Raw genomic sequence first — 24,877 nt, 5'->3', positions numbered from 1 at the left:
TTGGATTCAAGTCAGGTTGGTTGGGTCGTTCTAGCAGCTTTTTTTTCTTTCTCTGAAGCCAGATGAGAGTTTCCTTGGCTCTGTGTTTGGTATCATTGTCTTGCTGAAATATCCATTCTCGTTTCATCTCCATTCTAGTAGATGGCAGCAGATTTTTCTCAAGAATGTCTCAGTACATGTTTCCATTCATCTCCCTTCAGTTATATGAAGTTCACCTCCAAACATGGTGTGTGTTATGGCATCCAAAGAGTACAGTTTTGCTCTCATCTGACCAGACTATGTTCTCCCAGTATTTTACAGGCTTCTCCAAATGTTGTGCAGCAAACTTTAAACGAGCTTCAACATACTTTTTCTTCAGAAATTGATTCTTTCGTGGTGAGCGTGCATACAGGCCATGGCTGTTGAGTGCATTGCTTATGGTTTTCTTTTAAAACAATTGTACCTGCTAATTCCAGGTCTTTCTGAAGCTCTCCACTAGTGGTCCTTGACTCTTGAACAACTCTTCTGATAATGCTTTTCACTACTCTGTCAGAAATTTTGCGAGGAGCACCTGGTCATGGCTGGTTTATGGTCTAATGATGTTCTTTCCACTTCCAGAAAGAACTCATGATCTAAAAGCACACCACATCTTCTGTAAAACATGGTGGTGGTAGTACGATGTATGGGCATGCAGGGCTTCCAACAGCACTGGGTCACTAGTGTTTATTGATGATGTGACAGAAGACAGAAGCAACCAGATGAATCCTGGAGTGTACAGGGATTTATTTTGTTCTCAAATTCAGCCAAATACGGCAACGTTTATTGGACAGTTCTTCACAGTACAGATGGAGAATGACCCAAAACACACCCAAGTTTTTAAGGCAAAGAAGTGGAATATTCACCAGTAATCCACCAATCACCAGATCTCAAGCCAATCAAGCATGCCTTTCACTTTCTTAAGACGAAACTTACGTCTGATTACTTCTGAGCCCCTGAAATGATGAGACTTCGTTAAAAAATAATTGCTATTCCTTAATGTTTCAAAAATATCCTATATTTGTCTGCTCTTCCATTGCATCTCAGTTGTTTCATTTCAAATCCAAAGATTGTGTCACTGTCCAAATATTCTGAGCCTAACTGTATTTACCTGCTCTGTTGTTTAATTGTAGAGTATTTTGTTGCTTGTTTTAATGGTGTTAGCTTATATATTATTTTTATATAGGCTAGCATGTATACATGTATATCATGTAAGGATGGAATTAAGTCCTGAGGGTGCAGAAAGGTTTGATAACACACTGTGGTCTGAGACTGTGTGTGTGCATTAAACCTACTGTGACATGAATAGTTTGCTACACTATAGCTTGGTCCATTTTCAACCCAGCGTGTTATTTGGCTAAGAGTTTCATGATCACTCTCCTGTTTTAATGAAGCTGCAGTTTAGACTAACAGAGCCCAGTTGCTGCCCTGCAATAATCACGTACGCCTATAGAGGCCGCTGTTTACGATGTATAACCAGAGCCGTATATTAGAGAGAGTCTGGCCAACTCAAATCATGGGCGTCATGTCAGATACATCGGAGGGAACATTGTACAGTGAAACCCTATGGGGTGGATGTAGAGATGGGATTTATGGCTCTTTGGAGGGAGCCGGATCTTTGGGATCCTCTCGTTTCAAAGAGCCATTCAAAAGACTGGCTCATTTGGCTAATTTTTATATTTATTCACTTTTCAGAAGCCTGTCTGGGCTTAATTCATTTTATCCTGTAAATTATCACAGGGAGAAATAATGGGCTGAGATTTGGATCAGAATAATTTCGAACCCAGATTTCCCACCAATATTTGAGTTTGAATTATTCTGAAATATTGATTATAGCTTCATTTGACTCATATGAACAAGATTTTAAAGTCTGATATGGATTCATTGAAAATATTCCACTGCCATATCCCTCTGAGTTGACAGTGAGATCACTGTTTACACTTTGTATAAAGTGTGTGTATGTGTGTAAAACTACTTTGACTTATGTTATTCATGCAACACCTAAACACTTATAAATACACAATAAAAAAAAAAAAAAAAAAAAAAGCAGGCTACAAGTTCCATGCAAAAGCTTTTAATGCAAAAAAAACTTTTTAACAGTACAGAAAAACTCAAAACAATATTTTAAAATTATATAAATTAAATAAAATGTGCATACAGCCCACTCAGGGAGAGATTAATTAAAAAAAAGAATGACTCCCAAACACATGTTTCCCATCGTTCATGTTAATGAGCCCGTCAAAAGATTTGATTCGTCACAACTCTAAGTGGATGGGCTACATTGAAATAAATCGCTTATTTTCACCATTAACGGGCCTATAAATGTTATTGCAAAGTGTCAATATGTAAAAGGCCCTCATTTAAATATCCCAGTGTACTTACTTTAAATATCTTAAATGAGCCTGTAAAATGCTTTGTAGCCCAATCACCAAGGAGCTGTGTTTACCTTCTCTTCAGTCTCCGTGTTCATCCATCACTGTTAAAAGTTTGATGTTACTCAAAATAAACAGAAATACTCAGAAATAGTGAAAATTAAACTAGTCTTACTGTTATTAAATATTTTCATTAGTATTATTATCATTATCATAACATTAGCATGCTAGCCATAATCAGAATCAGAATCAGAATTACTTTACTGGTCCCAGGGGGAAATTACAGCAGCAGCTGCAACCCAAAGTGTCCCAGTGTTAAAAACAAAGACCAATAAGAATAAGTAAAAGAATGTAAAAAATATAGGAAATGTATATATAACAATATATACAAGTGTTCCTGTTACTGTTACTGTGTTCTGAGGTATTGCTGTGAAAAAAAATAAAATAAAATGATTGCACATGGCGAGAATATATATGAACGGAGACCTAGAGCAAATAGTTCAATGTCCGGGCTGCAGATGTGCTCTTTGATGGTAATATGACTAGAACTGCAACACTTGTTCACTAGAATGGCAAGCCCCCCTCCTTTCCACTTACTAGTGATTGGAACCATCGTTCTTTTTACTGTACCGAATCACTCGAATCAGTTCATTAAAATTACTCGTTCAATTGATTCGTTCACCGAGTCAGTCAGTACCCCCAAAATTATAAATGTAAAACAATGTGTGTTCCATTCCCCAAAGTCGTTTGGTCCAGAAAGCTCTTTCAATCGGCGGGGCTTCCGGCATCTCAGCCTCTGTGTCGGCACCAATGGTCGGCAATGACACAGAGGCTGACTCGCGACCTACTGTGTACTGGTTCACTTGCCGAACGAATCAGTAAGTGATCCGAATCAGTAAGTGACTCGAGTCAGTGACGCAACGCGAATCAGTAGATCAGTAGCATTCACTGACCGGATCACTCTCCTCAGTCACTGATTATATTCCTCCATTTGCTGCAATATTAAGAACCAACACTAAGAGATGCGTTTACAGCCTTTCAAATAAACAAAGTATAGCCTTTGTGACTGTCTATGTTTTATTCCACTGAAATGAATACAAAAAAGTATAAAAGTGGAAAATAAATATAAAACCAAATGATAAACAAACACTATTGTATATTTTAACATAGTAACACATTTTAACAAACTCAAAAATAAAAATAGGCCTCATTCAGTTTAGTGCAAAAAAACAAAAACAAAACAACAAATATATCAATTACAAGAAAATGCCATTAAAAAACTAAACAAACATGACAAATGTCAAACAAAGGAATGACTTGGAGCGATTCTAGAGACTGTGATTCTAGTCAACTGCGTCATTGACTGAAGTTTCATGAGGAGTCATGAGTAAGAGAATACACGCGCGGGCCACGCGCTCGCGGCTGAGCTCTGTTCAACTGAACTGAGAAAAGAACGAATCAGTTCATAAAGTGATTCGATACAGTTCACTCAAAAGATTCTTTCGAACGAATCATTCGTGAACGACCCAACACTACCACTTACCGCTCCCGTTGCAATCCCTGTCGGCCCGGAAAATCTGGAAGCCGTTGATGGAAACATTGTCATCAGGAATGTCCTGGTGCAGCCATGTCTCCGTAAAGCACATTAAACTACACTCCCGATACTCCGTCTGACTACTGGCTAACGCTGTTAACTCGTCCATTTTATAGGCCAGCGATCTCACATTTCCTATCGTAATAACTTAGCACCAACCAGGCAAAGTTATGTGCCAATTAAATTAACATAAATTACATGTACACGAGTTTCACAGTATATATCATGGTAGCAGATATTTTCCTAAGCCTTTAGTCTAGATAACTAGCAAGCATAATTCAATGGTTAACTTCACACTTCATTCATTTGTAAAGTGGTGTTGGGCATTTATGATTGTGTGACTTTATTTTTCCTATATAAATTTTTAACAAACGTCAAGCTGACGTGACATCCAGTTGACATCCAGGTCTTCTCTTTAGTCTTCTGCTGCCACAACTTTCTCGTTTTTGTTCATTGGGGAAACGGTGGAGTTTCCCCCATGTTTTCCCGATCCCATGCTGGAGCTGTAGGCTGAGCACTGTGGCATATTTTCACTTTTAATCCAACTTTATTCTGGTATTGCCACTTCTCTATGGATGGATGTTGGTTAGATGTATCTGACATGGCGCCCATGAAACACGTGATCAGTCCAGTGGAATAGTTCCGATAGCTCAGACGGTCCATTCCCGTTCCCTAGTTGGCCAGACTCTCTCTAATATACGGCTCTGGGTATAATTTCAAACTGCAACGGGTTTATGTTCAGGAAGTTTAGTTTAAATGTAAATCTATATATCTCAGATGATTTTATCTTTTTACCGTGAATGTTCATTTGATGCGCAACAATAATTATAAGAATGTGTAATTACAATTAAAGTTATCATTTTTTCCTTGTTTAATTTTTGATGACAGAAACATGTTACTGGTTACTGGTATTACACCACCAAAGGTCAAGCAAGGACGACTGTGGTCACAATTCAAGGAAACAAATAACCACGTATTGTGGTAATCCTAATCCCCTTGACAGCTTGTTACAAATGCTATATATTAGACAGATTAATGATTCACATGTAGAAGTAACTTGGAGAATGGAAACTAGCTGTAAATGCTATATGATGTTAAAAAATGAACAATCACACTTTATCAACCAGCCAGTGATTATGTTTTGTCTGGAAATTTGGGTGATAACAAAGGAGACACAGTGGAGGGACTATCTTTCTGAAGGTGATCGATTCCTTATTAAACCGATTCAGACCTGCATCATGGATGATAATCTCAGTTTACAGAGTCTTTAGATGGAAGCTAGTGTTAATAGAATTTCTTTCTACTGTGCTTCTAATGCCAGAAAAATCTGTTTTGAAAACTCGTCATGCAGTTACACTTCACATCAAGTTTCAGTTTAGCTGGAACAATTCTAAATTGCAGCCAAGTTAGTTACAATTGACAAAACAGCAACCGAGAAACATCTTTATTAGCCAGAATAAATAAAAATGCTTCTGTGAGAGTGCAGTCTTGTAAACTGCAAGATTTAGTTTAAATACAGTATAATTGCGAAGATGTTTACAGTCTAAATAAGCAAAGTCTTAATAGTAATGGTAGGTAGAACCAACTGATGAAGACTCAACAATGAAAAACACTTTATTGTTCCGTGACTCCACAGTGACCTTTTTAATAATCAAACTAACTGGACACCCATTTAATTTGGTTAAAACTGACCAAGTACACATGATTTCTTTTCCATCAACAGAGCCTACTTACAACAAGGTCAGTGCACTTCAGATTCTTGTCCAACAACATCAGATGAAACTTAAAAAAATGCCCCCAATCATGTGGTGTTCAATCTGTTGTTCTCATTGGGCCTTGGTGGTCCCAACCATCTGCGATCCTTGTTGGCCTGGCTGTAACTGCTGGATCTTCACATTCATTACTTCAACCACAGCTGCAAGAAAGAATGCAATGTGTGAAGAAAATCTTCTGTGTTAGTTAAATGTTGTTAAACTAACACCCATTTAACAGAAGCCAGACATCTACAAACTTATCGTGGGCACTTATCGAGTTAATTTCTAACAGATTTCAGGCAATAGTACTACAGGTCCTCTGAGCATTGTTCAGATTGAATTTGTTTAGTTGCAGGACTAAAAATATTATGGTGAATACGAGGACTGTGATGGCAAGGAGGTATCCATTAGAAATGTAGTGGGCTCACCTTGTTTCATGCCATGTTTTTCTTGAAGGGTGGGCTGAATTTTCTCTATCTGCTTTGTGAGGAAGTCTATTTTGCGCTTGAAGAATGCCTTTGAGTCTTCCACATTCTGCAGACAAAAATAAATCAGAATCAAAAAGAGGAGTAATGTAGGACAGATATAAAACTTAGACAACAAGGTTCTATATAATTTGAATAATTGATCATGGTCTACTTAGGGGCTTCAAATGTAAATATATTTACTTGCCATGTTTAAAATGGCAATAAAGTTTATTCTGTTCTATTCATCAGGCACACTAGTGCACGCATCTTAATATAATATGTAGTTTCTGGTGATATTAAACCCAGAAACTACATCCTCCAAAATGATCATAAAGTTGAATTAACACCTTTCTTGAACAATACAACAGCCAAGAAGCTAAGATTTAGTGCAGAACTGTTATATTAGGCAGGTTTTGTTTTCACTAATGAAGTGGGAAGTGAGTGTACATGTACCTTTTCAACATAGTATCCAGTTCCCACATTCACTAAAACGTGTTCCACGTCACTTAATGTCCCAGGCACATACATCTGAGCAGAAACAACGTTAAGGACAAACACACAGAGAGCTCGAGGGACACATGGCCTTCATTTAAAGCAGATCACAACAGAAAATGTGTTGACACGTGCACTGGGAGGATACAGAACTGGTAAGAGGCACAAGCAGTTCCTTTCCTGTGTGTGAGAGGACAGACAGGAGAGGGAAAAGTAAAAGCAATTCAGTTTGGCTGCAGATTCTGAGATGAGATGACACTACAGTTCTCAATATATACATACATGCATTTCTGAGCACCACAATGATTGGTGCACAGTGAGTGAAACAATATCTTTATTTAATTCAATATTGTTAGATTAAAATGACAATATGCATTGGTCCGATTTAACGGGAACAGGGTTCGTTTCCTCGGACAATCTGCTTAAGGATGAAGCTTATTTAACAAATCAATGTAATGCTGTATAATCTGTAATAATAAATAAAATAATAAAATAACAGTGTTACAGTGACAAACCCGTCTACTTACCTTTATTGTTTTTGTTCAGGACATTCAAACTATCTTTTGCTTCAACGTACTTGGTCTGGACAACTTTGAACTGGCCTATTGAACACGTCAAGAACTCGATATCCTGAAAGAAACGCATACTAGTGGTAAATAACAGCCGAGGTTAGACATGCACACAGTTAATAATAGCGTTTGAGGTTTTTGACAAGAGAGGCCGGGTGTCGGGGGTTCAATCAAGCTAACGTGTGTACCGTTAGCGTCAGTTCTGCTAACCCACTGGGTGCCCCGCCCTCCCGTTTTCACCCAGATTCTTTCAAAAAAGGCAAGTTTACAAGAATACATTCGCCGCAAAAAAAATATAGTTGAAACCACTTGTATTACCCGGTCTAGTTGGGATTTCAGTGCCTCTAACTGAGTCAGAGAGAGGGTTGTGAGATTCACCGCCATGTTGGAAGCGTGATGCTAGAGCTCTTTTGGTGACGTTGCTTCCGGGTAATGGACCTGACGGTGACATTAGTCTGGAACATCGCCCCCCTACGGTCATGTGCAGAATAGCCACACTATCACGCGAGAGCATCGGCTGTATTTAAAACATTGACAGTAGTCAGACATTGACAGCCAAAGTCAAACCAAGTCACATGGTAATCCAAGTCAAAGTAATGAGAAAGCTTCTCATCATTAGGAGTTTGAAAGGCATTGTAGTATATTATCTTCTTGTTTTTCTCTTCTGTCTCTTTCCTGTGTTTGGGGATTGTGAAGTGTGTATAAAGTTTAAAGGTCAAAAGGTCATTTACCAGATGCCAGCTCGTAAAACTAACCAGACATAAAAAATAAGTTTTGTTTGTGTATGGGGATTCTTGGGGATGACCATCCTATATAAGGTGACTGAGGGAGCTGAACGAGAGAGGGGATTCGACGATTGGCCAGAAGCTCTCTCAGATTCAGCAAGAGTTTGACATTGTTCTTTCTTGTAAATAAACCTTTTTAAATGCAAGATAAAACTTGTCAGCGCTGATCACTTCTTTCTTCAGCACATCAATATACAACAGCATAATTATGAGATTCAAATTATGAGATCATAATTATGAGATTAAAAGTCAAAATTGTTAGACATGAGATACATTATAATTATTAGATTTAAAGTCATCAGATAAAAGGTCATATTTATCACATACCATGTAACTCATTTTTTTTCAAATGGTAGGGATAGGATTCCTATGTTTGTTTATGTTGATGCCAGAGGTCTGAGGAGAATTGTCAGATTGGTTCAAGCTGGTTGAAAAGCAACAGAAATGCAACTTAGTTTCAACCAAGGTCATGATGATGTTCTGGCATGAATGGAGCTAAGTGCTGTGTGCACACTCACTTCTGAAATCTCAACCTCATGAAATAGGAAACTTTGGTTATCGTTGCGTATTTAAACATTAATGTGCTTCAGCAAATTAGCCTTTACTACTCATTCCTGCAGGACTGATTCAGCTTAAAGTCTCCTCTGGCATACATATATATATACACATATATATATACACACACACACAACATGTGGAATGCCCTCACAAGACAAAAATCAAGGAACTACAGGCCCTTTCCAAAAAAAATTTCAATATCATGGAAAAGTTGTTTATTTTCCATAATTCCATTCAAAAAGTTAAACTTTAATAGATTGATTCAGGGCCCACAATTTAAACGATTGAGTATTCGTTTATTTTTACATAAACTTGCAGCTCATAAAACCCACAAAAACAGGAATTCAATAAAAATTAGAATACTGTAAAGAAATCACCATTTACTTCTCAGTTTCTGCAGAAAAAAAAAAAAAAGACAGAAATTAGGATCACATCAAATCAAATGTGGTACTTTCAAAACGCTATGTAAATCTTCAATACTTGGTTGGGAATCCCTTTGCCTTAACCACTGTCTTGATGCGACGTGGCATGGAGACAATCAGCCTGTGGCATTGCCTAAGAGTTATGGAAGCCCAGGTTTCCTTGATGCTTGCTGTCAGCTCTTTGTTATTGGGTCTAGTGCCCCTCATTTTCCTCTTGAACACCTCAGATTCTCAATGGGGTTTAGGTCCGGCGAGTTGGTTGGCCAGTCAAGCACTGTGATGGCATGGGCATCAAACCAGGTTTTGGTGCTTCTGGCGGTATGGGCAAGGGCCAGGTCTTGCTGGAAGATGAAATCTGCATCTCCATACAGATCCTCAGCAGAAGGACTCATGAAGTCCTCTAAAACATTCTGTTGTGGTGGCCTTGTCCTTGGATTTAAGAAAGCAGAGTTTACCAACACCTGCACGGACATTGCACCCCAAATCATGACTGACTGGATATTTCACACTGGACCTCAAGCAGCTTGGGTTCTGTTCCTCATCCATCTTCCTCCAAACCCTTGGACCTTGATTCCTGTATGAAAGGCACACTTTACTTTCATTGGAAAAGAGGAGATTGGACCACTGGCCAACAGTCCAGTCCTTCTTCTCCTTGGCCCAGTTGAGATGCTTTCTACGATGCTTCAGGTTCAGAAGTGGCTTGACCTGAGGAACCCGACAGTTGTAGCCCATCTCCCAGATGCGTCTGAATGTGGTGGTTTTTGAAACCGTGACTCCTGCCTCATTCCACTCTTTCTGGATCTCTGCCAGATTCTTGAATCTTCTCTGCTTGATAATCTGCTGAAGCCCACGGTCATCTCTTTTGCTGGTGCATCTTCTCCTGGCACATTTTGCCCTTCCACTAGACTTTCCATTGATATACTTGGACGCAGCAGTCTGTGAATAGCCAGTCTCCTTTGCTATCAACTTTTGTGGCTTACCCATCCTATGGAGGGTATCAATGATGGTCTTCTGGCTAGATGTCATGTCTGCAGTCTTCCCCATATTGAACCAAACTGAAGCAATTTAATGACACCTGGGGAAACCTGTGCAGGTGCTTTGAGTTTAGTAAATGATTAGTGTGTGACACTCAGTTTAAAACATTCATGCCCTGCAAAATTTGGACTTATTTCTTCACAGTATTCTAATTTTTTGAATTCCTGTTTTTGTGGGTTTTATGAGCTGGAAGCCCAAATTATGTAAAAATAAACAAATAAATACTTGAAATTGTTTAGATTGTGGGACCTGAATCTATAATCTATGAAAGTTTAACCTTTTCAATGGACTTCCATGATATTCTCATTTTTTGGAAAGGGTCTATAATTCATCCCATAGTAAGCTTACTGTTCCTTTTCAAAACTAGGTTTTTAGAGCACTGGATGTAAGCCCAGAATATTTGAAGTCAATAAAAAATTGCAAATATATTTTCTAGGATAAAAATAAAATTCAACATATTTTACTGTATAGTCAAAGAATACATCCTATCTATATGTATAGATAAAGAATATCTGATGACTTAATATCAGCTCATTATCTGCTGGTGCCACCACCAGAGGTGTATACTTGAACATTTCACATTGTCTAACATTTGACCTGTTTCCAAAATAAGAGAGATTGTATTACAGTTGACAAGAACCTATTCAATTAATTTCATTCATAGCATATTTTTCAGGCTTTGAGCTGCTCCTCCCTGAATAAATGTATCCTGTTACAAAGTCATTTCCGCAGCACAAACAGATTGTGAGAACACATTTATTCACTTAGAATAAAAAAAAATAAAAAGATAATTAAAATACACAACAAATACTGGTTCAAAATGCAAGCATTTGTTTAAATTAAGATAATGCAGCACTTCAAGCTTGATCAAAACAAAGATTTAGCTTTGAGTTAAAAAGTATGTCCTCCAGCTTGGGTGCTGAAACAATAAAATTTTGATACTGCAGATTGTTTACATCCTGTTGTTAAGAGTTTTCAGCTTCCTAGTTCTACTGCAGGTGAATTGGTAAGCCATAGACCACAGGTGCAGCTCCTATGAGATGTTTCAGGTGTGTGGCCTGGCGTGATGGACCCATGTAATCTAGGAGGGGAGCTCCAGGCCCAGCAGATAACCAAGACTCCAGCAAGGCTTTGGTGAAGCGATCGATATCCCGATCAGTCACATCCCACAGGTTTCCCAAAACAAAGGGGCTGGGGAAAAAAAAGAGAGTCATGAAGCAAACACCGCAGGGGACAAACCAAATGATCTCTTATATGTTCAGAATAATGATGTGATCCTACAAAATATCACTGGGTTCTACAATTATTCCTCCTATTAGGTATTGCAAGAAAAATTTATGTATAAATGTAATTTAATTCAACTGGTAACTTTGAATCAATCAATCAACTTTATTTATATAGCACGTTTAAAAACCACAGGGGAAGCCAAAGTGCTTTACATTGGGACATAAAATAGGTTGAAAAGCAAAACACATTTTTAATTTATTTAACAAATCATTGTTCATTTAACAGTAGATCCATGTTTAAAGACAGATGTCTCACCAGCCTGCTATGAGGTAGTTGAGAATGATCCCATGTCCCTCTTGATCCCCACGCACAGCCAGTGCAGCACTACTGCAGCCAAACAGCAGCGACGCGGCTCTCATGTGTCGTTTCAGGACCGTCTGGCTGTCTAGGAACCGTGCACCTGCTCCGTGGCCGACATAGCTACAGCACAGACACATAGCAATGACCTTCAGAAATTCTGACATTCATGAAACTTCTAACTATTGAAATGCTACTGTACTGTGTTTACTACCATCATCTCAAACTCACATGTATAGATCCTTGGTCGCAACAGCTTCTTCTAGCTGACTTGAGTCAGGAGGAACTCCACACACACCCTGCCAGTCCAGATTACTTTGGGGAGAATGGTTATACATTTAATAAACCAGACAAATCAAATCTTAATCGTTTAAGTTCTGAGTATCACCTCACCTACAAAACCATTCCTTGAATCGGTCCTGAGAGTTTCCCAAATTGGCATCAGGGTCCAGCACATAATACACGCTCCTTGTATCGACACCGTGCCTCAGGATAGACTTAGAGTCTGTCTAAATGGGAAGATTTAGGTAATAATGTCATTATCTACGGCTGAACCTGACAAATGTAAATTAATTCAGCCCCACAGATTATAGTGAAATGAGTATGAGCTTTATGTTACCTCTTTCTGAACGCTCAGTCCAAGCAGTGAATGCAGAGAAGGCATCCGGCTCACAGAGCGAGCCTTTAAGATGGAAATGCTCTCCCATGGCAGCTTCTGGAGGTACTGTACCAAACACAGGACAGAAGCTGATGAGCATTAAATGTTTTCCTTCTCTATAAATGTCTGTATACATGACTGTTTGTGACACACTCTTGCCTATGTACTGTCAGTCTACAGAGGGATTAGTACTTTGAGAGAGTGATGATGCAAACCTTGTCCAGGATTAGAACCAAATGGCCTCGGGGCTCATCTCTCTCTGACAGCTGGGACACAGCAGAGTGGAGCAGCTGATCACATTCTGTGTCCCACTGTGGAGAAACTCCTAGTGCAAATCTCTTAAGATCTTCCTCAGAAAGCAGATGAGATGAAGAAAGCACAGCCTAAGAAACAAGTCAGAAGTATAAGTGGTTGTTCTTTGACAGAATAATAAATTTAGGAGCAAATGTTAAAAGGTTAGTGGATGAAAAACAACACACCTTCAACATCTCCTTGTCCACCATTACTCCTCTGGCAGATAAGGTCTTGAAAAGCTGCTGGGCCTGATTCGAGAGCTCAGGATCCAATGAGAGGGGCAGAAGAAGGCTCCTCCAGCATCCAAGCAACGCCTCCATCTCCTTCAACAGCCGCTGAACAAAAGGTGCCAGCATAATTGAACCTTTTTTCTTGGCTTTAACAGCTAGATGAATAACTTTCAAATGAATTTAAATCTAAGTGAGTAATGTAGGCATGACGACGCCTTGTGTGCCAACCCAGCAGTATCACTCCTCATTACTTACCTCAACACGGGAGTCCAGACCCCTGCGGCCCTCCCACCACTTGGCTTTATCAGACACACAGCTCACAGCCTTCTGATCCACCTGGATACTATCCATCTCCTGCACCAACCAACTAATGGGATGCTGCACAACAGGGACACAGTCAGTGTCGTTAACCCGGGATGCCGAAGGTAAAACCTGTACATCACTGTAACCGTGAGAGTCTTATATAAACTTATGATGTAGATTTTCTTCATATATTATTTTAAAATTCACGGTTGACTACGTGTTTAGTCAGCTCTTGACCATCTAGTAATGTAATTCCCATTGATTAATCCCTTTGATTAATGTTTATTTACTTTTATTTTTATTTACGCTCAGCCAGGCTATACATTACTTGCTGGTACTACTGACACTAATGGCTGACATACACTTGGCCAGAAGCAAGAAACATAACGACATTCATCTAATAAATGTTCTTACCTGCTGTCGAGATGTGGGGATGTGAACAGAGACTGGGGTAGAACCTTTCTCAAGACGTGACAGTAGGATGCCGTCGCCCATTTCTCCAGGTTTTACTCCAAGCACAGACATCACACACACTGTCACCCCTGTACAAGAAAAGATGGAGACAACTGATACACACCATTCATGTATAACTTTATGACCACCTTTCTAATATGGTGTAGGTCTTCCTTGTGCCTCCAAAACAGTTGTGACATATCAGAGAATGGACATGGGTCTTCTGAGGGCGTCCTGTGGTGTCTGGTAACAGAATGTTGTTAGTGGGGGTCTTTGGGTCCTATGGGTTGAGGGGAGGGTCCTATGGGTTGAGGGGAGGGGCCTCTGTGGATCATCCCTCAGATACTTGATTTGACAGTTTGGGACCAGGTCAACACCTTGTCCTGTTCTTAATGTTTTTTGAGTTGTTTCTACAGCATCTATGTGTGTGTCAGGCTGCATCCTGCTGGGGATGGCTGCTGCCATCAACGAGTCATTGCTATGGGGTGGGGGTGTCTGGTCTAGTAGCCCAGTTTTAAAATTATTCTAGCCTAGATGGGTTATTAACTCATTAACACTAGAAATGGATTTCCGTTTTTGCTTTGCTCAAGAAGAATCACACAAGCATCAAACATTCCTCTATAAAAACGACCGAAGCCCTATTCAGTAAAGACACAGCAGCAACTCATAGCAAACTAACAAAACTGAAACTGAATGGCCAGTTTCATCACATCCACCCTTAATTTTCCTTCCCAAGTTTAAGGGAAGACTTTTCACAAGTCTCTGATATTAAATATACACTTTTTACTATACTGAGATTTAAAAAACAATAGTATTCATTATCCTACCTGGAGGAAGGTGTTGAATTTGTTGGACAAACTCTTGGCAGTGGTTCCGGGGGAAAGTCGAGGAGTCAGCAGTAGGGAAGGAAAAGATGTTCTCCATCTGTGACAACCTTTCCTCAGTGGACGTATTAGACTCTGTCCTACTAAAACCATCCAGACTCAGAGCACCCATCTTGTCTGCTAGCTCACTGGAAGCCTTTTTCATCTTTCTATTAATATGGCACAAAGCAACAAACAGGTTAAATCCTTTTAAACACTGCCGACGATAACACAAATTGATGACATACTTACTTGAGACAGCTGGCCAAGTGCCTAATTGTGCGATGGCGACTGGTGATGCCCAAAGACTGGACATGTAGCATTGCTGTAGTTATGGGGTCTTGCTGTCCCATGGTCAAGGCCAGCAGAGAGCAGAGTGTTGGATAGAGAGTGGGAGAGGGGAAGTGGTGGAGGGTTAGCCAGGCTGAGCGGAGCAAGGACTGAACATCATCCAGTGAGAGATTGTCTGAAGAAAATATACAGGAAACTGGATTAAGAACTTCTCATCTAATCTGTTTGTAGGACACCGACATATTTTAGAAGGAAGGAAAAATATAGACACGGAATGCAATGATTTTAAAACTTAAACATAAATGAGATGAAATGTTTACTGAATACAGAGCATTATGCAAACATCCTACAATTCTAAAATTATTGTTAACATATCTTTTGACTGAATTTGACTCACCTGGGCTGCTGTCTGAATAAGAGAGGTGGGTTTGTGGACCTTCTCTTAGATGACCTCGGCTCTTCAGTTCAGGCAACTCATCTCTCTCCACATCATAACAGATGTCCCGCCGCAACACCTCAAAATCTACATCTGGAGAGAATCAAATATGTTTGTTTTAGACACTATAATGACTGTTGATGATCTCTGCCTTGACTTTGATAGAAATCTCACTCACATGGCGAACAACAGCATCAACAGAATTTCCTCAAGCCTACTGTTGATCTTCTGAAACAAACTATGCACTGTCCTGAGTTTGAAATGAGGGCTTTAGGTTGACTAAATGAATCAAAACTGATCTGCTTAATGAATAAACTAAACAATGTTTTTTCTCTGTTTGCACAAAATACATACTGATATCTCTGCTTGAAGATGGGTTTCCTTCAGCCTCAATGTCTGATGTCCTCAGCTGTTCAATGCTTATGTCCAGGACTTCTTTTGTTTCCTCCTCAATGGTCCTCATTTTGTCTATCTCCTCCACCAACTCTGGGCCTGTTTTGGACAGCTGCTTTTTGGGTCTTCCTCTTCTTGTTGTGGCTGGCTGACAGACCAAAGTCTCATCATCCTCAGAAGTGGCAGAACAAGACACTGCAGTGCTCTTTTTCCCCTTTGCCTGTCGTTTGGGTTGGACCTTCTCTGCAGGTGGATCAGGGGCCTTTTTAGTATTGTGGCCAGCTCTTCTGGTGGAAGTTCGCTTTTTAGGAACATATGCTTCTCCTTTTGGCTCTGCTTGGGCCTCTGTGTCACTTTCATCACTAAATTCCACCTGTACAAAAATATTGGATGCAAGATACCCTTTGTTAAAACATCATATATAATTAAGAACAACAAAAAGAGACTGATTAGTGAATACCTTAAAACGTGATATCTTTGTGCGTTTGGGGGCAGCGGGCACAGGCGGAGCTTTGTCTTGGACTGGAGATAACTCTTCATACACATGGAACTGCAGCTTTGTGGAAGTCCTTGGGGCTTTCTGCGCTAAAGTGGGGCCTTTCATCTTTTGAATGGGAGTACAAGTCAAAGTGGGCACCACTGTGTTGAAGTCAAAAGAGCCAAAGTCCTTAACAGAGGACTTAGACCTGGGCATCACTGGTGTCATGGGAACTAGGCCCTTTTCTTTGGTTGAGGAGCTTGTCACTTGAATCTTGGGTCTGACGGTCTTGACTTTCTTTGCCTCCTTTTTGTGTTCAGGTATATCTGGGATTTTAATAGTGTCTTTTGGTTTCTTACGCAAGGATGAGGGCGGGACCATTTTCTGTTCTGATTTCAGCACTTTATCTTCTTTTGGTGCATTCCAGTTCCAAGCATTTGAGAAGAGCTCCTCTGGGGTGCAGCCCTTCTTGGCAGCCAAGATAATCAGTAATGCAATGGCTTTGGTGGCCAATAGGCCTGCTCTCACAGGCCTCAACACAGGAGAGGTTGTAGAATCAACAAATGCCAAGCCAGCTTCCAGTATTTTCCATATACCGCAGACCTTGTTAAGGCTGGGTTCCAACCCAGAGAGTGCCATGCGTAGGTAAACACGTCCCGCCACATCTTGCATTAAGGAGGGTTTAGAAATGGCTTTGGCAGGAACGCAGTGAGTAAAGATTTTAGCCAATTTTTCTCCTAATTTGGTGGAAACGCTTTTACAGCGGGATAACGATGCACGAAGAAGTTTTGAGCTGATGCTGGCATCACTGGGATCCAGCTGCAGAACCAGATCTGCCTGTGTGGCTGCCCAGAGAGCAGTGGCACGACCCAGACATGGTTGAGAGCAGCAGGGACACTGACAATCCGGTATATGCTCTAAGGAGGAGAGCCAGCGACGAGGCTGGGCTTTCAGTGGTGGAGAGCATGTTAGATCCTTCACTACAGGTTCGTTGGCAATCCACCTGGTGCTCAGGATGTCCTTTAGATCATCCTCCATGATCGGAAGAGGAGACTGCAATTTCTGTACTGGACGACCTTTCCTTGGTTTGATTTTCACATCTGTCCTCTTCACCTGATCAGAAGACTCTAAGGAAAAAGATAAGATACATAAAGACAGATTCGTAAATCTAGAAAATGACAAAATAATTTTAAAACTGGGGCTGGACAACAAATTTGTGCAACTTACTTGAATCTATCAAGATAAAAAAAAATAGCTTACAGCAGTAGCTCAAGTGTTTATCAACTATAGGAATCAAACCTGCTCCAATCTAGCAAGGATGTAAAGATTTTGACAATATTTGTAAACCCAAACATAAGAAATGAGCAAAGGTTATAATAAATGTCCCTTCATTTATTAAAAAAGTCTAAAACATCATTGAGTAAACGGAATGATATCATATTATGGAAAGTCATTAAACAATTAAATTAATACGCATGGTGGAACTGTGCATTACCACACCTGTGCAGAGCTCCAGAAGGTTTCTGACTTTGTCTAAATCAGTTCTACTTTCTTCTCTCTCCCCCTGCATCAGCTCCAACTCAGCTTTCATCACAAGCAGCTCAGCACATCTAAAGCAACGACAGAAACAAACAAAAAGAAGTTATTTTTTTACATCACTTAACATACAACCGCTTTGCAACATAGCAGACAGATCCTTTATTACAACACCACAAAGGAAAGCTGCAGGAAACAAAGAAACCAACTACTTTTTACTCCTGCTTCCCTAATTGTATTTTAACTAACTAGGATGAACGTGTACACACTGGCTGAGTGCCTGCAGTTTGATGGCCAGTTTCAGGGCTTCAAGGCATTGCAGTCTGGCGTCATTGATGGCTCCACAGCTGCTCCTCACTGCCACCATCTTCACAGAGCAGTTCAGCAGCTCTGAGAGCAGCTGCCACTTCAGCACCAGATTATCACCTGCTCACAGACCAGAGAAAAGAGGGAGAGAATGACAAAAAGTACCGACACTATTACCGGTACATTAAGACAGTGGGACAAACATACCTTGAGCCACGAAGCGCACGTCTGAGCTGCCGCCGCCGTTTGTCCCATATAAACCTTTTCCCACTAAAGTGACCAGCAGGCTGCAGAGAAGCTTCAAGCTCTCATACAGGGCAGTGTCTGGTGTGTTTATACCTGAGACATGTAAACAGAGCTCATTAATTTGTTGTAGCCACCACATCTCTGATCTCACGATACAAACTAAAATGTCATCTGGTAAAACAAAGTGTTGCAAACCTTCTTGTGTGATAAGGTTTCGCTGGGATTGCATTAATTGAGAAGTGTCCAAATTCAGATATGAGCTGCAGATCTGGAGGGTCCGTGCACGCAGCAGGTACCAGCTCTTTGACTGTCTCTGCTCATTCACTTGTTTGAGAACCTCACAGAGATAAGGTACTCCACAATCCACCTGAAATACAGACAATGGAGAAACTATTTGATTAAAAAAAAAGGGACAACATGAAAAGTGCTACTAAAAGACATATTACATACCTGTCCTGTGCTGTAGTAGTACTGAGCTTTCAACAGAACAGCCAGCATGGATAGGGAAGAGGGTCCCTCAGCTCTGGTATCAGAGTTTTTAAGATTTTTTTCTGCTTGCTCTAACTGGGCCTAAAAACACACAAGTTTAGGAAATAACTTTGTCATATCAACTAAATTCTATTCAGTCATTCAGTCATCATGTAAATGATTCAAAGAGCGTTACACGCTTCTTTGCCAAGAATAATCATTGCAAAGCTGCATTACCAGAGCCAGTTCAGGACTGCCAATATCCAGGAGTAGACTGGCTGACTGACAGAGGGAGCTGGCACAACCATGAGCATCAGCAAGTTGATTTGAAAATCCAATCACAAGTTGGTATGCTTCCAAAGCCTTCAGGGGCTAAATATGAGAATGAGATCATTTGGTAAATGTAGAAAGAAAAACAATAACGAATGGTGAATTAATCAGTGCGTTTACATGCAGAGCTTAATGGAGCTATGCTCAAAATTCGACTTTCTGACTACAGTCCTTGTCCCAGTTTACATGCAGCGCAAGAAAATCGAATAACTGTTCTCCTCTTCCACACTAGGTGGCGATACGTGTCTTTTCAGCGGGATAATACCACGTTAATACGGCCCGATTTCTGGTTGATCTATTAGGTGATATAATAAACAAGAGTCGTTCATGCGGCGGACCGGCATTTCAAACAACAACCAGACGGTTAATAGTACATTTTTTAATCTTGTATGTAATGTTCGCGCTACTTCAGGTGCAGGTAAGATCCGCGCTATCCCTCAGACGGTTCTTCTAGCGGCTCCGTTTCTCTTTTTCCTCTACGACTGGATTTCTTGGACGTTTTTGTTCTGGGGTCACCCGCCAGCGCAGCGGTGGTGGAGCATTATCCGATTGAAAACTCCGATTCAATCACATTATCTAGGTGTCTCAATCGGATAATGACAACTCTGATTTTAAGTAACGTGTTTAGATGCACTTAAGTTCTCCTGTTATAGTCCGATTAAGGCAATAATTTGTTTTATGTGCATGTAAACGTACTGAATGTCCATATATCATTCATCCAAATTATCATTGCTCACAACAGGGCCTCAAATCACTTTCAATTCATTCCTTATCTCATTTGATATAACAACCCTACACGAATCATATTAATCGGCAGCCTTGTAGAGGTTCAAAATCTAGAAACAACCAAACAGGTAACACTGTGTTGTTACCTTTCCCATAAGTCTGAAGAGGGTTGCCGCCAAAACAATGGAGCTACAGGTCTGTTTGGGGTTCCTGACAGAAGGCAGAGCTCGACTCTTGAAAAGAGCTGACCATCCATCCAGAGCTCTTTCCAAAGGTTCACACAACTCTTAAAAACAAAACAAAAAAAACAACTAACAGTTATTTATGTTCCAAGTATGATACAGGTGTCTAGAGTAAGAGAACTGATCAGATGAATTAAAAGCATTCTTACTGTTTTCTGCTGCCAGGTTGAAATGCAGGCCTTCATAGACGAGAATACTGTCCTGTGTCTTCTGCTTGTCTTCATAATCAAAATCATTGTTTCCTATGGGGTTGGCCAGACACTGTGTCTGTTCACGCAACTGTCTACGTTTTCTGTCACTTTCCATGGCCTGATGAAAAAGACACATAACTAATCATTAAACAGTATTAAGTATTAAGACTATCAAATGTTAGCAGAGGTACCAGTTACAGTGTCATCATCAATTATTGAGAGCTCACCTCCTCAAGATTCTTCTCCAGAGTGCAGATATAAAGCCAAAGTAAAGCATGGGCTTTGTCATCCTGCAATCTGTCAGCATTCTCCGGAGTCTCTGGTTCTTCTTCGAGGAGCCGTAAAGCTTCGTGGGCAAAATCAACTGCCAGGCTATAGTAACAAATAAAATATAATGAACAGAGACAACAGGTGGTTGCTTTCTGCTTTTCATTGAGTAAACGGAATGATATCATATCATGGAAAGTCATTAAACAATTAAATTAATACGGGTCACAGAGAGCAGCCACAGAGACAACAGGTGGCTGCTTTCTACCTTGGCTCATATTCATCTACTACTAGGCAATGTCACAATATCAAATTTTGCTGGACAATATATTGTCCCACAAATTACTGACTATAAACAATATTATCGTCAACATTATTTTGAGACCATTTTTTTTCAGTAATGTAATGATAGCATGGCATAATAATACAAGTACACCATTTCAAAAGCAATAAACAAACAAATCTATTTCTCAAGAGTACTTAACATTGTAACTGGAAGAAATAAATAAAATAAAATGGACTGTCAGTAAAGGGCTGTATTTCTTTTGTGATGTAGCAAACTCCACTCTGTGTGAGCGTACACCATTTTGCGCCGTTTCACTTGTATTTACTTTGTCGACCAAACGCATCAGTGAGTGTCGACTGTCGAGATAAAGGCTCCTCTGCATCTCCAGCTGAATTTATGTTTTTCTCGTCGTGTTGGACGTTGAAACACACCCACCTTGAACTCCCCCATACAGTTATCATGAACAGTGAAATAAACTATTGAGAACAAAATCATTCCAGGCTGTGAACACGTTTAATAATGCTGTATTGTTGGGCTTTTAACATGGGGGTCTATGGGGATTTGCTCCCATTTGGAGCCAACCTCAAGCAGCACTCAAACTGCAAAATTATCGAGGCCTATCTACCACACAACCTAATTGCATCCAGAACACTGTAGTATTCCAAGTTAATTGAGGACTACACAACCTTAGAAATGACGAAAACAAAACTCCTTACCAGTCAGTTTGTTCACTGAAATCTTGGAAGCACACAACTTGGGCCATTTCACAGAGGTAGATGCCTCGTAAATGGGTGTGGGCGCTCTCCTCATGGCAGATGTCCAAAAGATCACACAGAGTATTATAACGTTCTTGTGCCGTGTCACTTGTTACGTCCTTGTAGGCGCACAACTCTTCCTCCAAAAGGCAAAGCATTACTTGCTCATCAGGGACATCAGGACCAAAACCATCACGTAAAGTCCTGTTCCCGGACAAGACAAACAATTTAACCTCTATAACTAACTATTACGTACCTTATGTGTATAAAATACCACAGCACCAATGTGAAACATGCAAAGACTTGTTTGCACCTGAGCCTTATATCCTCCTCAGAATTACGGGCTGCATCAGTCTTTGTTTTCACCCACAGAGAGACGGGTTCAGCCATGTGAGTAGTGATTTTGTCGCCCAGTGCCTTCAGCCACAGAATAATCCAATCCAGAGCTCGCTCCAGCTGGCCAGCTCGCCGTGAAGACTGCACCGCCAACATGAAGGGTCGGGTCAACTGGATGGTGACAATGCAGACATTATGAATCACAAACCATTGAATGCTTCTACAACAATCAATGTCAACACTTCTGGAGCATTTATGTTTTTCTTTCTTGATAGGTGGTACTGAAGAGTGACAGAAGTGCGACAGGAGACAGTGAGACATGCCAAGTTCAAAAGGTGAACTCAATGGGAAAATAACGCAGGGAAAGGGAATATAAAACAAAACTATTGAAAAACAAAAGTTAATTCTAAAAACTTACCCTATCAACAGAGAGCGATGCGGGGCAACTCTTACACAGGTCCTTACAGAGGTTCTCAACTAGCTTGAAGGCCTGGTCATAGAGACGTCGGTTGTACAATCCACAAGCCAGGTTGCTCACTGCAATTACTACAAAGCAGCTCATAAATAAAATAAATCGAATCAAACTTTATCATTTTGATTTGATTTGAGATCATAAATAAAACACGAAAAAGTTAGAATAAACTACACATTGAGATGTTCCAATATTTGAAAGGAAGACATTAACAACGAGGAACTTAATTACCTGTTTTGACGATAAGGTTTTCACTAGAGAACTTGCGCAATTCTCTCATCATCAGTCCGACTGTGGCTTGGCAGTATAGCAGCACTCTGTCCATCGTGTCACTGTCCTCAAGCTAAGCACAACAAGTCACAGTCAGTCACTATACCATTATCATCACCACTCATGATGAAACGGAAGCAAAAACAGAATTTTTAGAGAAGCACCCTCACCTGTGATGCGAGCATGCTTTCATAAGCAAATACAAAACCTTGGTAAATACTGAAGCAAAGAGCCTGCTGCAGTCTGCTGCACTCGGCCTGGCCCAGTGAATTCTATTAAAAAAAAAAAAAGAAAGAAAGAAATTATTCAGTAAAAAGCAAACCACCACACAAATGAAAGCTCTTTACTTGTCGGCAGACAGACTTACCTTGTTTAGTATCTTCAATATCCGCTCTTGGTACTCCTCAAGAAAAGAAAACAAAGCCAGGAGCACTGGTCCACTCAATCCCTTGTTGGGCCCACTTTCAACAGCCCACACCACAAGACTGCATCCACCCAGAACCGCATGAGCTTCTTCATCATCCAGGTCAGCCAAGAGTGACCTCAAAGCCCTAGCGCACTCTGTCAAAGCTTGGCCACTCTCTTCTCCAGTCTTTATTGTTGAATGGATGCTTACTCCCCATTTACCGAGAACCAGAGGTGTACACTGGCAGTCAGCGCAGTCCGAGACCTTCCTCTCAATTTCACTCAGGAAGTCAGAAGCCATATTGTAGTGTCCGGCCTTACAAAGCACCTTCACTATAACCAACGTCATTTCAGAAATCGTGTAAAAAGTTAAGGGGTGCTGCTTGGGCCTGTCCCCGTCACACCCTTGACCAGAAATCCAACATTTGTTAAATAGTGTGTGTATTTCACAAAGAAGAAAGGCAGCATCATCCTTTGTCAATACTCCACAGCTACTCTCAAATTCAGTGATGGCATCCTCCATGTAGATGGGAGCTTTTGAGAAAGAGGAAGTTGCACTTTCTCTGTCCAACATCAAGAGGAAGCTCAAAGCTTGCACCTGGCAGTGAAGTTTGTCTGGAGGATTGAGGATTTTTTGGTCTTTGGCACCTGACAGACCATTCCAGAGAACAGAGAAGCAGCTCCGCACAAGAACGCAGTAGTCTTCCTCAACCTACGGACCACAAAAGCCCTTGTTAAAGCTGGCAGTAATGATGTAACTTGTATAAGAGTGCTTCTCTTCTGTACAAAGTGATACATACCTGTTGTGCCGTGGAAAGCCTGCTGTAGAGTAACTCGGCGACGTGGCTGCAGAGAGTGGGAACTTCTAGAGAGCTCAGTTTCTTGACAATATGGAAAACTATCTTTTCCATGTACAGCGGACTGCTCTGAGCAACAAGTGCTGCAGAAATATCATAGCCACGAAGGGAAAGCTCAACCAGCTTTACCAACTGACTAATATGGTCAGAGCTTGAGGATCCAACGCCTAGTTGATGGTTACATGCTCTGATAACCCTGTCACACAGTGTGCGACCCTGAAGCCCGGGTTGACTCTTCACATAATTCTGCGAAATGAAGAAAAAAATCGAATTAAAATTCAGTTTTTAACGCGAAATCATACAGTTATAAAAAAAAAAAAAAAAAAACAGTAACAATATTAATTTTACTAAAAAGGCGTAGTTATGCCTAACTTTACCTGTAGTTCTTGAAATAAAAGCTCCGTCTCTTTCACAGAGGAAGTCTTCTTGATGTATTCGTCCACTTTCAAACACTTCATGTCGACAGCTGTAGAACCAAATTAGTGAAAACAAGTAAGTCAACGTCAACCGCTGTTCAGCTAACGTAACGTTTGCTAACGCCGCGACTAACGAGAGCGTCGTTTGTGACTTACTTGTGGTGGTCGACGTTTGCATGAAGACTTTTCTTTACGACAAACAAACTGTCAGTTCGTATTTCACAATAACAACCATTTCAGACGCGATACGGCTTGACTTAAGACTCAATTGGTGTTTAACTTTAATCTACGGTACGTAAGGCACTCCGTTCGTCCTCCTGGCGGACTGTTTTTTGAAAGATTCTTGTTAGCCAATCAGAAAGCACATCCGCTTTTAGCCGGAAACTCACAGACTTGTGGGTCTCGTAGTTTTATTGTAATATCACTCAACTTGATGTTTTCTTCAGTATTCTGTTAAATTAGCATTTGTATTGTAAAGATACTGTAGTACCAGAAGACCGCGACCCTCCAGAGGACAAGCGGTTACAGAAAATGAATGGATGAATGTGAAGATGAAGACATGTGGTAATAATATCTATTGATGTGTGTATAGTATATTGTGAAATATATACAGTATAATGATATATATATAAACACACACACACACACACACACACACACACACACACACACACACACACACACACACAAATCGAGCCCTCCATGCCATGATGGAGAAACAT

The 24,877-nt window shown here is 40.5% G+C and overlaps 2 protein-coding genes across 2 annotated transcripts; both read right to left on the bottom strand.

Annotated features, from left to right (window-relative positions):
* Window positions 1-5,570: 5,570 nt before the first annotated feature.
* Window positions 5,571-7,742, bottom strand: pfdn5 (prefoldin 5). The gene is made up of 6 exons (XM_047584182.1): window positions 7,582-7,742; window positions 7,222-7,324; window positions 6,843-6,874; window positions 6,656-6,730; window positions 6,164-6,269; window positions 5,571-5,896 (listed from the first exon to the last, which is right to left on the bottom strand). The coding sequence occupies exons 1-6, from the start codon at window positions 7,645-7,647 to the stop codon at window positions 5,808-5,810; spliced, it is 471 nt and encodes a 156-aa protein (XP_047440138.1). The 5' UTR covers window positions 7,648-7,742; the 3' UTR covers window positions 5,571-5,807.
* A 3,059-nt stretch (window positions 7,743-10,801) lies between these two features.
* espl1 (extra spindle pole bodies like 1, separase) lies at window positions 10,802-24,475 on the bottom strand. The gene is made up of 32 exons (XM_047584191.1): window positions 24,312-24,475; window positions 24,117-24,205; window positions 23,683-23,985; window positions 22,845-23,594; window positions 22,648-22,749; window positions 22,439-22,550; window positions 22,154-22,281; window positions 21,713-21,906; window positions 21,361-21,603; window positions 20,319-20,463; window positions 20,050-20,209; window positions 19,805-19,944; window positions 18,840-18,974; window positions 18,585-18,704; window positions 18,330-18,501; window positions 18,096-18,227; window positions 17,852-18,008; window positions 17,547-17,656; window positions 16,029-17,173; window positions 15,530-15,941; window positions 15,137-15,268; window positions 14,701-14,914; window positions 14,413-14,618; window positions 13,547-13,674; window positions 13,085-13,207; window positions 12,785-12,934; window positions 12,521-12,688; window positions 12,267-12,371; window positions 12,041-12,156; window positions 11,879-11,962; window positions 11,606-11,770; window positions 10,802-11,254 (listed from the first exon to the last, which is right to left on the bottom strand). Exons 1-32 carry the CDS (start codon window positions 24,331-24,333, stop codon window positions 11,053-11,055), a joined length of 6,564 nt encoding a protein of 2,187 aa, XP_047440147.1. The 5' UTR covers window positions 24,334-24,475; the 3' UTR covers window positions 10,802-11,052.
* Window positions 24,476-24,877: the final 402 nt, after the last annotated feature.

This window comes from Mugil cephalus, chromosome 4, assembly GCF_022458985.1.
Source record: "Mugil cephalus isolate CIBA_MC_2020 chromosome 4, CIBA_Mcephalus_1.1, whole genome shotgun sequence".
Taxonomy (NCBI): domain Eukaryota; kingdom Metazoa; phylum Chordata; class Actinopteri; order Mugiliformes; family Mugilidae; genus Mugil; species Mugil cephalus.
The sequence above is the reverse complement of the archived record's forward strand: the minus strand, read 5'-3'. Positions and strand labels throughout refer to the sequence as shown.

Bases quoted from the DNA above. Each gene is read 5' to 3' on its own strand.
- espl1 (XM_047584191.1), bottom strand. From the start codon at position 24,333: ATGCAAACGTCGACCACCACAA. The intron at 20,464-21,360 runs GTAAGGAGTTTT...TTGTTACTATAG, and splicing joins TTCAGTGAACAAACTGACTG to CCTGGCAGTTGATTTTGCCC. The intron at 12,689-12,784 runs GTGTGTTGTTTT...CTTGTTTCTTAG, and splicing joins TGGACAAGGAGATGTTGAAG to GCTGTGCTTTCTTCATCTCA.
- pfdn5 (XM_047584182.1), bottom strand. From the start codon at position 7,647: ATGGCGGTGAATCTCACAACCCTCTCTCTGACTCAGTTAGAGGCACTG. The intron at 6,875-7,221 runs GTAAGTAGACGG...TCTCACACACAG, and splicing joins CCTGAACAAAAACAATAAAG to GAAAGGAACTGCTTGTGCCT. The intron at 5,897-6,163 runs GTGAGCCCACTA...TCTTTCTTGCAG, and splicing joins AAAACATGGCATGAAACAAG to CTGTGGTTGAAGTAATGAAT.